Source organism: Centroberyx gerrardi, chromosome 8 (assembly GCF_048128805.1).
Source record: "Centroberyx gerrardi isolate f3 chromosome 8, fCenGer3.hap1.cur.20231027, whole genome shotgun sequence".
Lineage (NCBI taxonomy): Eukaryota > Metazoa > Chordata > Actinopteri > Beryciformes > Berycidae > Centroberyx > Centroberyx gerrardi.
The window spans coordinates 29,692,121-29,706,387 of NC_136004.1; the positions used below are offsets into that span (position 1 = coordinate 29,692,121).

The following is a 14,267-nucleotide window of genomic DNA, read 5'->3' on the forward strand; positions in this document are numbered from 1 at the left end:
TCACAACCTTCTGCTTCATTTCCTTGTTTATTAGACAGAGACTGCATATGAAACCTTGTAGAAATCACATTGAATATACTGACATTGAAAGTTTGCTTACGTTTTGAAGACGACTCTCCAAATTGTCAGCTTTTATAATTAAAAAAGCAACATTATTTTTAAATTGACGACTGTGCTTTTTGGGGAATTATAGCACATTTTAAATGGGCAACTTTTTATTTTACGTAGATTTTTTGTACCAGTAATTTGTACTTACGTAACATTTCAGCATTGTAACGATACTTTGGTATATTGGTACTCTTTCCACATCTATTAGAGGTGAATACATCATGTTCTGATTATCACCATAAGAGATAAGAGATTGTGGCAGTGTGCCAGATATACTGTACTCCAAACACATCATAGAAATATGCTGAATATGCTATGCTCAGATACACTGTTGGACCTCCATAACTTAAAAATAATAAAAAAATGCCTTGGGTGTAAAATCTGATAGAGCAAGGTTTCTCAAGCTCACAGCCTGGACCGGTCAGTCCCAGCAGTGTTACTGACTGATCCCTGGCCTGTTTAGCAGCATTAGATATGAATTATTCTCCAATTATTTGTTTTATTTCCAACAGCTGTTGATAATGCTATTGCATTCTGATCGTCCCATGGAAGAAAAATGGTTTGCTGGTCTCCAAATACAAAAAAAGTAATACAAAACGTAAGAAGTACAATTGCACAAACAAGACATATCTTCTTGACCTTTCAGATCATTTTATTACTGTAAAAACATTTTTAAGGTACAAAATTATACAAAATGTTTATCTGTAAGAGCGATGCTATAATTCGCCAGGTTTATTGTCATGTTTAAGTAATAGTCATCAAATAGTTTGCAAAATATATTATGTTGCAGTCTCAGTCTTCAGGGCTACAGAGAGTAGTTATAAATTGATAAATATCTGAATTTACTAATAAGGTTGTAATTTATTTTGGAATGGTAGTTAAAGTACCATAGAAATACTGTACAAAATAACTTGAAATACCTACAGTGGTGGACACTGTAGAAGCCCCCCTTAATGCATCTATCCTGCAATAGTGCTGCAGGCAATGCTCCTTAGAATGTCACAGAGTATAACCAAATTAGCATAATGTAACTTGAGCAAAACTTGATTTTCCCAAACATTTCTCTTGGGAAATGGAGCCAAAGTACAGCAATCGTTTTACAAGCATGAAGTGAATAGTGGGGCTTTTACAATGTTTCATCTGTATATTTGCACTTAAAAACATTTTCCACAAAGAACAGATTACACTGAATGCGTCCCTGTATTGAAGTAGGCCCACTATCAATGATGTAAGCCAGCTTCACCACGCTAACCTCTAGCATCAGATTCTGTCTGATGAGCATCAATTTTCTTTAGAGTAAACTATGACATAAAAAACCTTGCAAAAATCTTTGGTTCACAGCCAATACACAGTACATTCAATATTGGGCAGCATTGGACAGAATAACACTGTGGTAACACTTCAGATTCACCACAGTGGCTTCAGCAATAGATTGCTTTCATCTGATGTCACAACATCCGTCGTCCCTTCTTATTGGTTTAAATTCAACTCGAAAACGGTACAAGTAACCAAAACCAATAACTGTACATTCAAGGATACCATGAGAAATCGAAAAGCAAAATTATGGGCAACATTTGCCATAATATATAACATATTGTTATTATTATTGTATAATTATGGTACCAATCCCATTTGGTATAAACATCCAAACACCAAATAATGAATTAAAGATTGATCCCATGGACCACAGGAGCATGTCCAGCAGCTGTCCACAGGTTCAAATTTGGAAAACCGCCTGGTTGCATAAAAAAAAAATGTTTTGTTCTGATACATTTGGTTCATTTTGCTAGTCCTTGACTGAGTTGCATAAAACTAATTTTCCACCATCCTTATCTTGCAGCTAAGGGAACATTATGTTTTTGTGTTCCACAAAGCACCATAAGGGAATTTCCAATTAAGGCAGCCTCTATGGTTTCTCAAGTCATTACGCAGTTATGTGATATCTGATATTTTTTAAATAAATTTAATAATTGATACAATATTCAAAAAGAAAGATGTCTGAGTGTTTAGTAGGATTCAAGCCAGTGGGACAGATAACAGCTAAATTAGACCACTAGTTTCCCACGCTGGTTAGAAACTTTATCCACCAAGCTGTGCTGATTGTCTGAAAGCCTTTTCTGTATAGACAGCTAGTTTGTTGCTTCTAGCCAAAGCAAATAAACAGATTTGGAGAAAACAATTAATCATCATGTGATTTAATATCTAATGAATTTATAATTCATTGTAAAATGAGGTATAAACTTGAGTCCTAATGATCTCTGCTGAGCAGTTGACAGTCCATAGAAATTGTGCAGCAAGCGGTTGCTATGGTAATTAGAGACTCTCAGTTGCAGTGTTATGCCTGAAATTACCATAAAACACAAAATATAAACCCTAAACGGTAAAGACACATTCGAGAAACTATTCAAGGCTCCTCAACAAATCATCAACGCTGCATTAGACAAGATTTTTATGTAAAAACACACCCGTCTAATTAGTTTAAATCACGAATTGGGGCTGCAACAGAAAAACATGTCCCATCCTGACTAGTTGAGACTCTGTAGATTTGCCCTATTGTAATTTCAGGTGTTGGTTATGGTCACTGGCAGGAAATTTTCTCGGTACACAGGAAGTGCTGAATCAAAACTTCAGAGGGAAATACAAAAGTTTCTCCTAAACAACAGCAAGCAAGTGCTACATCCGGAGAAGGCTGGACTCTCCAATGATGGTTGAACCTGCTTCACCATCTCCAACCCTACCAGCCACAAAGAAGAATTAGGTCAGAGGAGTGTGCAGTTTACTGACGTCACATTGCATAATCTCTGGGTAATGAAATCTTTCAAACTTTCAAAAATTAAAAGTTATCTCCTGCTGCCACTTGGGGCCGGCAAAGTGCTAAGTTGCCCAGTACAGCTTTAAAGATAGGAAAATAAAATGCTTAAGATAATTAAAACATTTTATGCAAACTGGCGATGCTGGCGATGTTCTCCATACAAAGCCCTGCAATGCATCTGGACTCCCAGGGTTAAGAATATGTGATAGACCTTGGGTAGTCTGTAAACATGATGACACTGTCTTCCTCCATCAACTTCTGCCTGAACTTGAGTTGATCCCCGAGGCTTGCATTCACCTCTGCCTACAGGGATTAACACAGATTGTGTTCAATTTCTAAAACTAATGATTGAACACAACACCCCCCAACTGGGCTAGTTCCCATCAAAACATGAATTTTTAGTATTGATTCCAGAATAATTTCAATTGGTCAGTCTCCCATGTGGAGCCAAGCCCTACATGAGGCTTTTTCTCATGGAGTCAGACATGTTTGAGCCATAATCTCATGGATAGTTGTCCATTATCATGTTGGTTGTTTGCTGAATACAAAGTGGTCCATGTACCCATCGAAAGTGGCTACATGCTGTGTGGTAGTTACCTTTGATAAAACATTATAAAGTAAAATTCCTGGAGCGAAAGCCGAGCACTCTTCAAACTCGTCTTGAGTGATTGGACGGACGAGAGACGAAGTGATTATGAAAAACCTTTTACATGAAGTTCTCTGGAAAGCCCAAGCAAGTTATTCACGGTAAGGATGTACATCATGGGAGCTTTACGCATCTGACAGCCAATGACATTCGATTGTTCAGTTGGCATCCCGGATATTCTCCGCTGGTCCTTCCGACACCTCCTCAGATTTTAGCCACCATCCCTCAAAAGGCTGGATCTCGGACAGTCCTGTACATCTGCAGCGACGTCACTTCCACGTCCTCGGTCTTGACGTTCTGGGGGCGTCCTGTAGGACTGTAGCCAGCTGATCGTCCCATAGGACTGAAGCCCGTGGTGGTGCGTCCCGCGTGGGCGAAACCCGACGACCGCGACAAGGCGGGGCGGCGCAGGTACCGGCCCGATGTTACCAGGTCCCCGTAGCCCTGCGCGTGCGAGAAGGCGTAGCCCGAGCGCCGGGAGCTGGTGCGGCGGATGCGAGTACGTCGAGGCGGAGGAGGAGGTGTTGCTTTGGCCCGCCGCACCTTGAACATCACCTGAAAGTTCGGGCAGACAGTGACAGACATCAAGATGGGGGTTAAAGACACACTGTCTTGTCCAAACACTTTCCCCTTTGCATTTATCCTGCATCTATGGTACATTAGAACTGGCCACACTGGCATTCAAGAATCAGAATATTGTAACAGTACTGTAAACCAACCAGCTACCAGACCATTCCTCGTAACCTCCAATAAATAAAAATAGGGCAATGAATTTTCCTAAAGTTTTTATCGTTAATTCAGCCAAAGTGCTGTACAGTAGCTCAGCATGCATACAGTAAAAAGTGGGACTTGGACAATGGCTACACCTGTACCTTATCGTTGATGGTGGGGCGGAGCTGAATCAACAGGAAGCGGTAAGTGACCACAGGAAGGACACACAGGATGGAGGTGAGGAGGATGGTCAGCCAAACGTTCGGCTGGTTAAGAGAGTTCCTGCCTGTTCCTGGACACACACACACACACACACACACACACACAGGTTTGTATTACTATACTTCTGAGGACTTTCTACTCACTACAATAATTTCTTGACTATAACCTTAACACTCACCATTACATGCCTAACCTTAAAGGGCAGTAAGTCTGATTAAACGTGACCACAATATATCTCAAAACTCACTTTCAGGACTGTAATCTCTGTTTTAGAACAAAGTCTCCCCTCCTGTTGAAATTTCAAGACACTCCCAATATCCTCCCCCCACCTACATTTTCAACTGCTCAAGAATGCAGGATGGTGCTATGAGTGAGCGACCGCAAGGCATTCCAGCTATAAAGCCTAAAAACCCTTGCTCTCAAGCCAAATAAACAAATAACAAAGCAGTATTATTACAGTTATTTGCATTGTCATATATTACCTCTTCGCTAAATGTTTCTGTTGGATCTCTGGTCTAACTAGCTAGCTTAGTTGTCTCTATTGTGAAAATGCGACTTTAAGAGGATGGGTTATCTATCTATCTATCTATCAGTGTTCCTACTGGTCGCCAATAGAGGTCAATAAAGGCCATAGATTACTTAATACTTAATAATTGCATAATAACTGCAGCCACTGTATTTAGTGAGAGTTCACCACTCACCTATGAAAGGGAAGGAGGAGGGCAAGATGAGAAACATGCCGTTACTGTACATGGTGAAGGTCACAGCAAAGTACATGGCCAGGCTGCCCAACACGAAGAATGTGTTAACCGCTGTCCAGTAGGACATCTCCAACCCCAACTGGAGAGAGAGAGAGGGAGAGAGAGAGAGAGAGAGAGAGAGAGAGAGACAGAGAGAGAGAGACAGAGAGATAGAGAGAGAGAGAGAGAGAGAGAGAGAGAGAGAGAGAGAGAGAGAGACAGAGAGAGAAAGACAGAGAGAGAGAGAGAGAGAGAGAGAGAGAGAGAGACAGAGAGAGACAGAGAGAGAGAGAGACAGAGAGATAGAGAGAAAGACAGAGAGAGAGAGAGAGACAAAGACACAGAGACAGAGATGGAGAGAGAGAGAGGGAGAGAGAGAGAGAGAGAGAGAGAGAGAGACAGAGAGAGAGAGACAGAGAGATAGAGAGAGAGACAGAGAGAGAGAGAGAGAGAGAGAGAGAGAGAAAGACAGAGAGAGAGAGAGAGAGAGAGAGAGAAAGACAGAGAGAGAGAAAAAGACACAGAGAGAGAGAGAGAGAGAGAGAAAGACATAGAGAGAGAAAGACAGAGAGAGACAGAGAGAGAGAGAGAGAAAGACAGAGAGAGAGAGAGAAAGACAGAGAGACAGAGAGAGAAAGACACAGAGACAGAGAGATAGAGAGAGAAAGACAGAGAGAGAGAGAGAGAGAGAGAGAAAGACAGAGAGAGAGAGAAAGACAGAGAGAGAGAGAGAGAGAGAGAGAGAGAGAGAGAGAGAAAGACAGAAAGAGAGAGAGAGAGAGAGAGAGAGAGAGAGAAAGACAGAGAGGGGAATAACAGAAATACGGGTCGGGTTTGTACAATTATAGCTGGTAATCATTTTGAAGCACTTTACCTATGATAAAAAACACATTAATCAAAATAATAAAAATAAATAATAAAAACAAATAATTTGATAAACCATCAAATGAAATAGGTAAAAACAAATTTGGTAAAGGCAAATAGAATGAAACAGGTATAAATAAATTAAGACCTGTCTGCAAATATGCTTTAAAAAGTGATAAAACGATTTATGATTCTTGTTAAACATAGCCTGACAAATAAACAAACATCAGACAACGTGAAAGTATTGTTGACCAAAGAAAAGTTCCCTTTACCTGGATGCAGACGGTGATGAGCAGACACGTCTGGGTGAGGAGGGCGAAAGACTGGTAGTCGGCGATATCCTTCCCATCATCCCTCACTGTGTCGTACATGGCGGCGTAGGGGATGAAGAAGAGCACCAAGGAGCTGTAGCCGCTGTGGAGGGCGCACTTGAAAAAGGCCGTCTTGCTGAAGTACAGGTTGAGCTGTCCCGGGACGTAGAGCTCAGGGTGCTGGAAGCTCCACACGTCGTTCACATCCTGGACAGCAGGGGGAGACAGAGCGGGGTCGGCTTTAAAGGCTGACGGGACGCCGAGTGTCACCACGCGACCGCACTGGGCGTGGAGAGCAGCGGTGGAGTGGAAGGGGGCGTGGCAATCAAATTAATATGATTATAAGTCTAACTAAAGACCAACGTGATCTCATAAAAAATCGGGAAATGTGCACAAACTCTGAAACGCAGATTCACATGCTGTGGACATGAATTATGTGAAAATTAAGTTCCTCCACCAGGAACTGGATTCAGAGACATCCAATGACATTCACCTACTTTGGATTTTCAACCCCGGAAAAAAAAAGAGAACAGCACCAAAAAAGCACCTAGATATCAGTAAATACCTCAAAAAACACGTTTTAGTGTCTCTGACCCCTTTAAGGCATACTGACATTCAAAAAGTATTCTCAAAATTCAATTTCTCATTCTACTTTATCAGCATGGAATTTGAGAAAACTGTTGCCAAAGCATCCACATAAAAGATTATCATTCTTACAAGAATTCACTTTCCTTGTATCAGTGTGTGTGTGTGTGTGTGTGTGTGTGTGTCAGTGCCTGGACAATGGAGGATCTGTGTTGCTGCACATTCAGCTCCCAAAGGCAGATCCTCCTACACATAATTAATTTTTGTATAAAACGTTCAAACATGGGAAAAATACATATGGTATCAATTTTAACACAATGATATCAGAATCAAGTGTGTGTGTGTGTGTGTGTGTGTGTGTTGGCCACTCACTATCGCTCTTAATATTTCTCTCACTGTTTTCTCGCAGTTTCGTCTTTGTATTCGTATCTGACCTAGTGCTGCTTGTAAAACAGATAGGGATATACTGTATAAATAAACTTTATTATTATTATAATTATCAACTGCTCCCTCTTTCTCCTTCCTTTACTCTCTCTGTCTCTCTCTCTCTCACACACACACACGCAAACACACACACACACACATAAACACACAGTTACCTGGTCAAACAGACTCATGCCCAGTACAGGAAGTGCTGTGTACACCAAGTTGTAGAGTGTAATGAACCACTCATCATACACCGTCTGAAAAGGAAAGCAAGACGGAAAGTCAAAACTATGGGACAAAAGACAGAGAATCCATATTGGAGAACGCCCGACCCTCTCTCTCTCTTCCTCCTCGTCTTTCAAAAAAACTATTTCTCCATCTCTACCTCCAACTCTTTAGCATCGCCTCTCTTTTCTACATATTCCCCCCTCCATCCTTCCCCAAACTCACTTACACCCTCCTCCCCCACTCTACCGTCCCATCTGTCCCACAATCCTCTCCTCCTCTCCTCCCCCTCCTCTACCATCCACCTTTCCCTTCTCCTCCACTCCCCCCCCCCGCCCCCCCCATCTCTTTGCTTTCTCACCTGGGCAGAGAAGCCGCAGAAGAAGGCGTACCAGAAGTGGACGAAGGTGAAGGTGAAGTTCTTGTAGAAGAAGTAGCGCAGGAACTTGCACATGCGCAGGTAGGACCAGCGGCCGTGCACCAGCAGGAGGCGCTGCAGGAAGCGGAACTGGGCGAAGGAGTAGTCGCTGGACAGGACGGCCTGCATGCCCTCCTGACCCGAGATGCCCACGCCTATATGGGCCGCTGGGGGGGGGGGGACAGGAATTAGAATTTCTGCAGGATTCAAAGACGCGATACCAAAGATGCTCTATACACACAAGATGACGCATTACAAGCTGCGCCAATGGTATGAAATGGTATACACTTCCTGTCTCCTAAGTGGGCGTGGTCGCCTCTCCCCCACATCCCCCCACCTCGTTTGGAAGTGTTGTGAACGTCGTGTGGATGGATGAAATAGTATTATTAAGCAAAGAAACACATGTTTTATTTCAGTTTTAACTTTTAATTCATGGTTTCACGTATAAGTCCCTTTAAATTTCTGTTTATCCAGTTGGAAAGCGACGTCTGCAGCACTGCAGTGAAACCAGACCGACGGGATATATGATGATGTTGACAGATCTCGCGAGAGTGTGTTGCTGAGACAGAGACAGGTCTCGAACAAAGTTAATTTTCTCCTGATTTGTCTGTCTGAAAAATGTCATTTTAGTGTCAGAATTTTCGGAAGATATGTGGCTTGTGAAAAATGGGTCCAATATTTACTTCGGTGACTATGGGGCGAAAGAATCGGTCATAATCTGTGCTCACGTTCACTTCTCCCATTGGAGTGAATAGACTCAGGACCTGCCGCCAGTCTCCTAAAGGGGCGGGGCAGTGGCGAAACCCACGTGACACAGATACAGGAAATGACTCGCAGTTGCGCCGTCTCGTTTCTAAACCGTCTCTGCCGATACTTTGCCACAGGTTTTCTTAAGAGCTCCTACCATAGGCTGCCTTGTTCATTTCTTTGTAGAGAATATTTGAGCCACTCCTTTCTGGTCGTAGGTTTCAGGCAACCTCAGGCTAAATCCAACAAGTTAAAGCTGTCATTTATAGCATGCTGTACTGCAAACTGGTTTAAAGGTGCTAAATGTAGCATTTTATCATCAATAAATCGTTACCACATCAAGTTTGAGATATTAGTATAATTATCGCAAACAAATTAGACCATCACCAAGAATATTAGTCTGCATTTCACATTATATGCCACCTGGTCGGATTTGGAGGGAAATCTGCTGGATTGCTTTACAGCACAAAACGGTGGTACAAAAATGGTGTAAGGAGTGAAAGGCTAATGGAAAAATCACTTGCAACATGTTTTTCATCTTCAGTAATATGAAAGAGAATGCAAATTTGCGAGGCGGGGTGGGGACAAGTAGCAACATCCAAGGTTTATGGGAAATGTGGTCTTAATTGTGAGAAATACTAGCATTAACAATACCATTGGCATGAGATAAAGGCTACAAATCACCTTGACCACCGTCTCATTTGTTTACAATAATTATGCCAAGGTATCATAATTTGACAATGATATATTGATGTTTTAAAATGCTACACGCTGCTAGCACCATACCCCTGCTTCCTTGGTCATACTGCTTCTTCCTTTCCTTCCCTTCCCTTCCCTGCCCTCTGTCTCATAATGTGTCTTCTTGGATGTTTCTGTTATATTTTGTTTATTGTGAACATGCACTTTGAGATAGCTCTTGTGTTACCCAGGAACAGTTCATCACCACCGCTCAGCCCTTGCCCTCCATCACTCAGCCGGTACCTTTAATCATGCTGACGTCGTTGGCTCCATCTCCTATGGCCAGGGTGACGGTCTGCTTGTACTTCTTGACCAGCTCCACCACCTGGGCCTTCTGGAGAGGAGTGACCCGGCAGCAGATCACCGCCTTGCACATACAGGCCGTCCTCAGGAAGTCCAGCTCCATGCTGCGCTCCAGGGCGTACGCCTGAGGGCCCGCGGGGGAAGAGAAACATGATGTCAGGCTGGAATTACTGCTGGAAACTAAAAAATGTCTATACATCTAAAATACCATTAAGATGTACTGAAGGGACCTGGCATGACCATGTGTATGTTGTAAGTTCCCGTCTGATGGTGAAGGCCAAAGTTTGTAAGATTTACTTTTGGCAGAACTGGACTAGATCAGACCTGATTGTGAACAAAAGTATTCAAAAACTGGCACTAATTCTGCTTTACATTGGTTAGCTGGGCAGTGTGAGTGTGTGTGTGTGTGTGTGTGTGTGTGTGTGTGCAAACTAGGGATGGGCATGAGTACTCGAGTACTCGAGTACTCGATTTGGACGTCAGTATTCGTTCAACGGTTCAACGTATAGAGTACTCGCATTTTTTTTTTTTGCTTTGTAAAAAAAACATATATGTATATAATAAATATAAACGTAAATTGACCCTGTTCTATATTAAAAGTTTAAATTTTTTGGATGGGACTGCTAGCAAAAATGTATGGTTTAATAGGCTAATTGAAGCCTGGTTGTTCAATAAATGAATTTCAAATTGCACTTGTTTTCCGTTGTTGGTCAATTGACATAAATGTGTGTTTCCATTCGGACACGGGCCCCTACCTGCATTTTCGCTTGGGTGTTAATTTTGGACCATATTCTTACGTTTTTTTTTTTTGCGAGTACTCGAGTACTCTATAATAATTTAATGCGAGTACTCGAATATTGAAATTACTTAAAATGCCCATCCCTAGTGCAAACCAAATAACTTGGAGAAAAAAAACTTTCTTTATCTTTATAAACTTCTACAACCCACAAACTTCTGACCAAGATCAAAGGGAAAAAATGTATAAAAATGCAGAAAATCAAGCAGGCGCTGAATACTTTTTCATGGTACTGTAGTGAACAGCATAGATATCATTGATGGACTTCCCTGTGCTGTGCTTAAGACAACGTTCCATATTATATAGTCCTTCATGGATTTCTATGGTATTTGACAGGTGTAAGGGATGTGGCAAAATCACTTTGTTTCCCTCGTTTTTAGTATCAACAGCTCAAGGTGTTTAAAGCCATGAAGGACGGCGGCTGCATGGTAATGAAACCTCTCGTGACGTACCAGACTGTGTCCGTTGATAACGAGGCCGTACTCTCCGTTCACCACCTCGTCTCTGATCGCCCTCACACCTTTACCCAGAGTCCTCTCTGGCTGAAAGACTGCATCCTCTGCTGCATCTGGTTTCATGGTGGTCAGCGCATTCCTGCTCCGCAAGAAAAGACAAAATGATGTAGACGTTTAAGAAGCAGCTTGTTAAAACAATAATCACATGTTAACCACCCATTCTCTCGTAATGGAGACAGTTTGTTTTTGAAAACTGAATGATGACATCACTTCCTCTGACCTCAGTTCCCGCCCGACGTCCTCGGGAGTGTTTCCCGACACGACGAACACCTCGTTCATCTCCTCCCGCAGCATGTTGCACGAGTAGCCGATGTTTTCTGCAGTTTCTGTCGCACAATCAGTGACGAGACAAAAAATCACAAATATGAATTGCGTGATTTTCACGATGCAATGGCACTTACACAATATTCAGTGAAGTCATTTTTTAAACATGAGTTTGCATAGAGTTTTTGCTTTAGGATTACGATCAGAATCACTTTATTCACCAAGTACAACAACGTTTCTTGGTGACATTGATGCCATGATGACATATCGACAACTCAAATAGTGACTTAAGTACATAAAAGTACACGTGGTACAGAGTCAACACAGACTCGTAACATTCAGTACAAGTGAACAACACAGGACGTACAACAGACAGTACAACATACATATTAATCTTACATACATTCAAAAGACCAGATAGTATATAGATTATGAGGAGAATGACAGGACACATAAAAGACACGGGTCATGCACAGCAGTGGTTCTCAATCTGCTGGAACCCTTGGGGGATGGCAAGATGTTTCTGAGGGTTCGTGCAACAATTTATAGAATCTATTCTAATTCTAATGTACAAATTTATTTCACGAGTAGGGGCCGCTTTGTTTTTGGGGGAGCGAGTCAAAAAGCTTGAAAACCACTGATGTGCAGTTCTTAGTGCTATCAATGCTTTTTGTTTCTATTTCTTAAGACTAGCCTAGGGCTTTAACTGACCTAAATGTGAACTAACTTAAATGTGAACTCTGACAAAATGTTTTTGAATATATTGTGCACTAGAATTATATAAAGAGTTTCATTACGAAACTAGATATCCACGATTTGAATAAATGACACCTACTCTTTTGATTATTGATTGTAAAAAATGAAAGTAAATTATGATACAAGAACCGTTCTTAGTTGACAAAATTACAATTACAGACTGGTACCTGCGTTTGAGATAGTGAATAATGAATAATTCCCCCCCCCCACCCCCCAAACGGTTATATAGATTTCATAAATTAGTGATATATGTGGTGTGTTCTTCTGAGAGAGTGTACCTTGCTTGTCACCGGTCAGCACCCAGATTTTAATATCCGCCTTGGAGAGCTGCTCGATGGTCTGAGGTACCCCGTCTTGTAACTTGTCTTCTATGGCTGTTGCCCCTAGCAACTGGAAGCACACACACACACACACACACACACACACACAGAAAAATCATCAACATGATATTAATCGAGGGACTTGGCTGTGCAAGTGAGAAGGGAAGTAAATGTGTGAAAATGTCAGGAAATGACCTATCTAATGATCTACAGCCTGTGGTTAATCTGTTTCAGCGCTTATTTCTGTTTTTGTCTGATTTAGAGTTAACTTGGTGTTAAATCCTGTGATTTAATTCCTGTATGTGCTTTATCTAAACGTAATAACTTCTTCCTTGTTCCTACCAGCAGGTCTTTCTCTATCTCCTCGTACAGCTGGTCCAGTCTGTCCTCCCGGTCGTCCAGGGCGGTGCTGGCCTCATGGTGGCGCTGTTTCCACTGGCTGAAGTACTCCTCATCCAGATCCTTGTAGGCCAGGGCCAGGGTCCGCAGGCCCTCCCCTGCAAACTCCTGCAGGACAGCAAGCACATAAATGTATGGGTAAACTCTGCACACACACACACACACACACACACCTTGGAAGGAGCGAGACACACACAAGCTAATGGTATTTAAAGATATAAACAGAAGTTAAACTCTTGGGCCCAGTTGCATAAATCTAGACTGATCTAAGCCTTAGACTGGTATATAATTCTCCAGGAGTTGAAGAGAAACAGCAAGAGGGAGGATAACAGACAAGGAGATGCTGAGGTGTGTGTTTATGTTTCATGCAGCCTGAACTGAAAAAGTGAGAGGAGAGGAAGACAGAGACGAAGACAGATGAGGAGATAAATTAGAGGAGGCAAGAGAAGAATTCAGAAGGGGGGGGGGGGGTGGGGTGTAAGTGTTTACTATGCTGCTTAATTCAGACCTATGTTCAAGTCAAAATGTACCAAATTGAGGCATTTTGCGGTAAAATGTGTCGTTGGTTTGGCCAAAAGTTTGATTTAAGTCAAAGTCTTTATCATGTCCAGAGTGCTAGGCTTCATAATATTAGCTTCCCCTGGGCTTTCACTGGGCTTTAATCTAATGTTACCCACAAAAACTGTGGTTCTTTTGCTCCGCCCACTGGGATTTAACTCAACCAATCAGATTATTTCCGTGTCCTGAGCGGTTAATACAGAACCTCCTTGGCTCTGCCTCAGAGAAATATTTGTAGAACTAAAAACTCCAATCTGCTCTTTATACAACTGTCCCCAGGTGGATGGGGTAAACATGGATGAACTTTGCCTACACAGAAACACACAGAAACACACATAACACACAAAGGAAGGAAGGACATAAGAAGTATGCGGCTAAAATGTAGACAAAATCATACAACAATGAGGATCCAATCATACAAGTCTATCCTCGTCTGAGCTAGTCTCAGTGTCTGGCAATATCAATCAAGCTCACCTCAACAGGTTCAGACAGTTTAAGTGTGTTTTGGTGTGGATATTCCAGTTGAAATAAATTCTCTCACTCTGTCTCTCTCATGCACATGCACACACACACACATACACACACGCACACACACACACACACTACTGACGTTCAGGTGCTCTGTGGTGACGTCCATCAGCTTGTTACAGGACTGGTGCAGTCTCTCATAGACGATCGTGTCTGCTCCTTTACAGTAGAGAGACAGCTTCCCCTCTGGACTCCGCACTGTACACACACACACACACACACACACACACACACACACACACACACACACACACACACACACACAATTTTAACAA

General features: G+C 42.2%; 1 protein-coding gene across 2 annotated transcripts in view; it reads right to left on the bottom strand.

Moving 5' to 3' along the window:
- Window positions 1–760: 760 nt before the first annotated feature.
- atp8b5a (ATPase phospholipid transporting 8B5a) overlaps window positions 761–14,267 on the bottom strand; it is a 53,287-nt gene continuing 39,780 nt past the window's right edge. For both annotated transcript variants that reach the window (XM_071903630.2, XM_071903631.2), the window contains 12 exons: window positions 14,075–14,190; window positions 12,850–13,014; window positions 12,466–12,577; window positions 11,388–11,493; window positions 11,105–11,246; window positions 9,797–9,980; window positions 8,012–8,235; window positions 7,599–7,682; window positions 6,376–6,621; window positions 5,201–5,339; window positions 4,439–4,569; window positions 761–4,121 (listed from right to left, as the gene is read on the bottom strand). In XM_071903630.2, coding sequence (XP_071759731.2) covers window positions 3,792–4,121; window positions 4,439–4,569; window positions 5,201–5,339; window positions 6,376–6,621; window positions 7,599–7,682; window positions 8,012–8,235; window positions 9,797–9,980; window positions 11,105–11,246; window positions 11,388–11,493; window positions 12,466–12,577; window positions 12,850–13,014; window positions 14,075–14,190 — 1,979 coding nt within the window. In that variant the 3' untranslated portion in view covers window positions 761–3,791. The remainder of the gene's footprint in view (window positions 4,122–4,438; window positions 4,570–5,200; window positions 5,340–6,375; window positions 6,622–7,598; window positions 7,683–8,011; window positions 8,236–9,796; window positions 9,981–11,104; window positions 11,247–11,387; window positions 11,494–12,465; window positions 12,578–12,849; window positions 13,015–14,074; window positions 14,191–14,267) is intronic.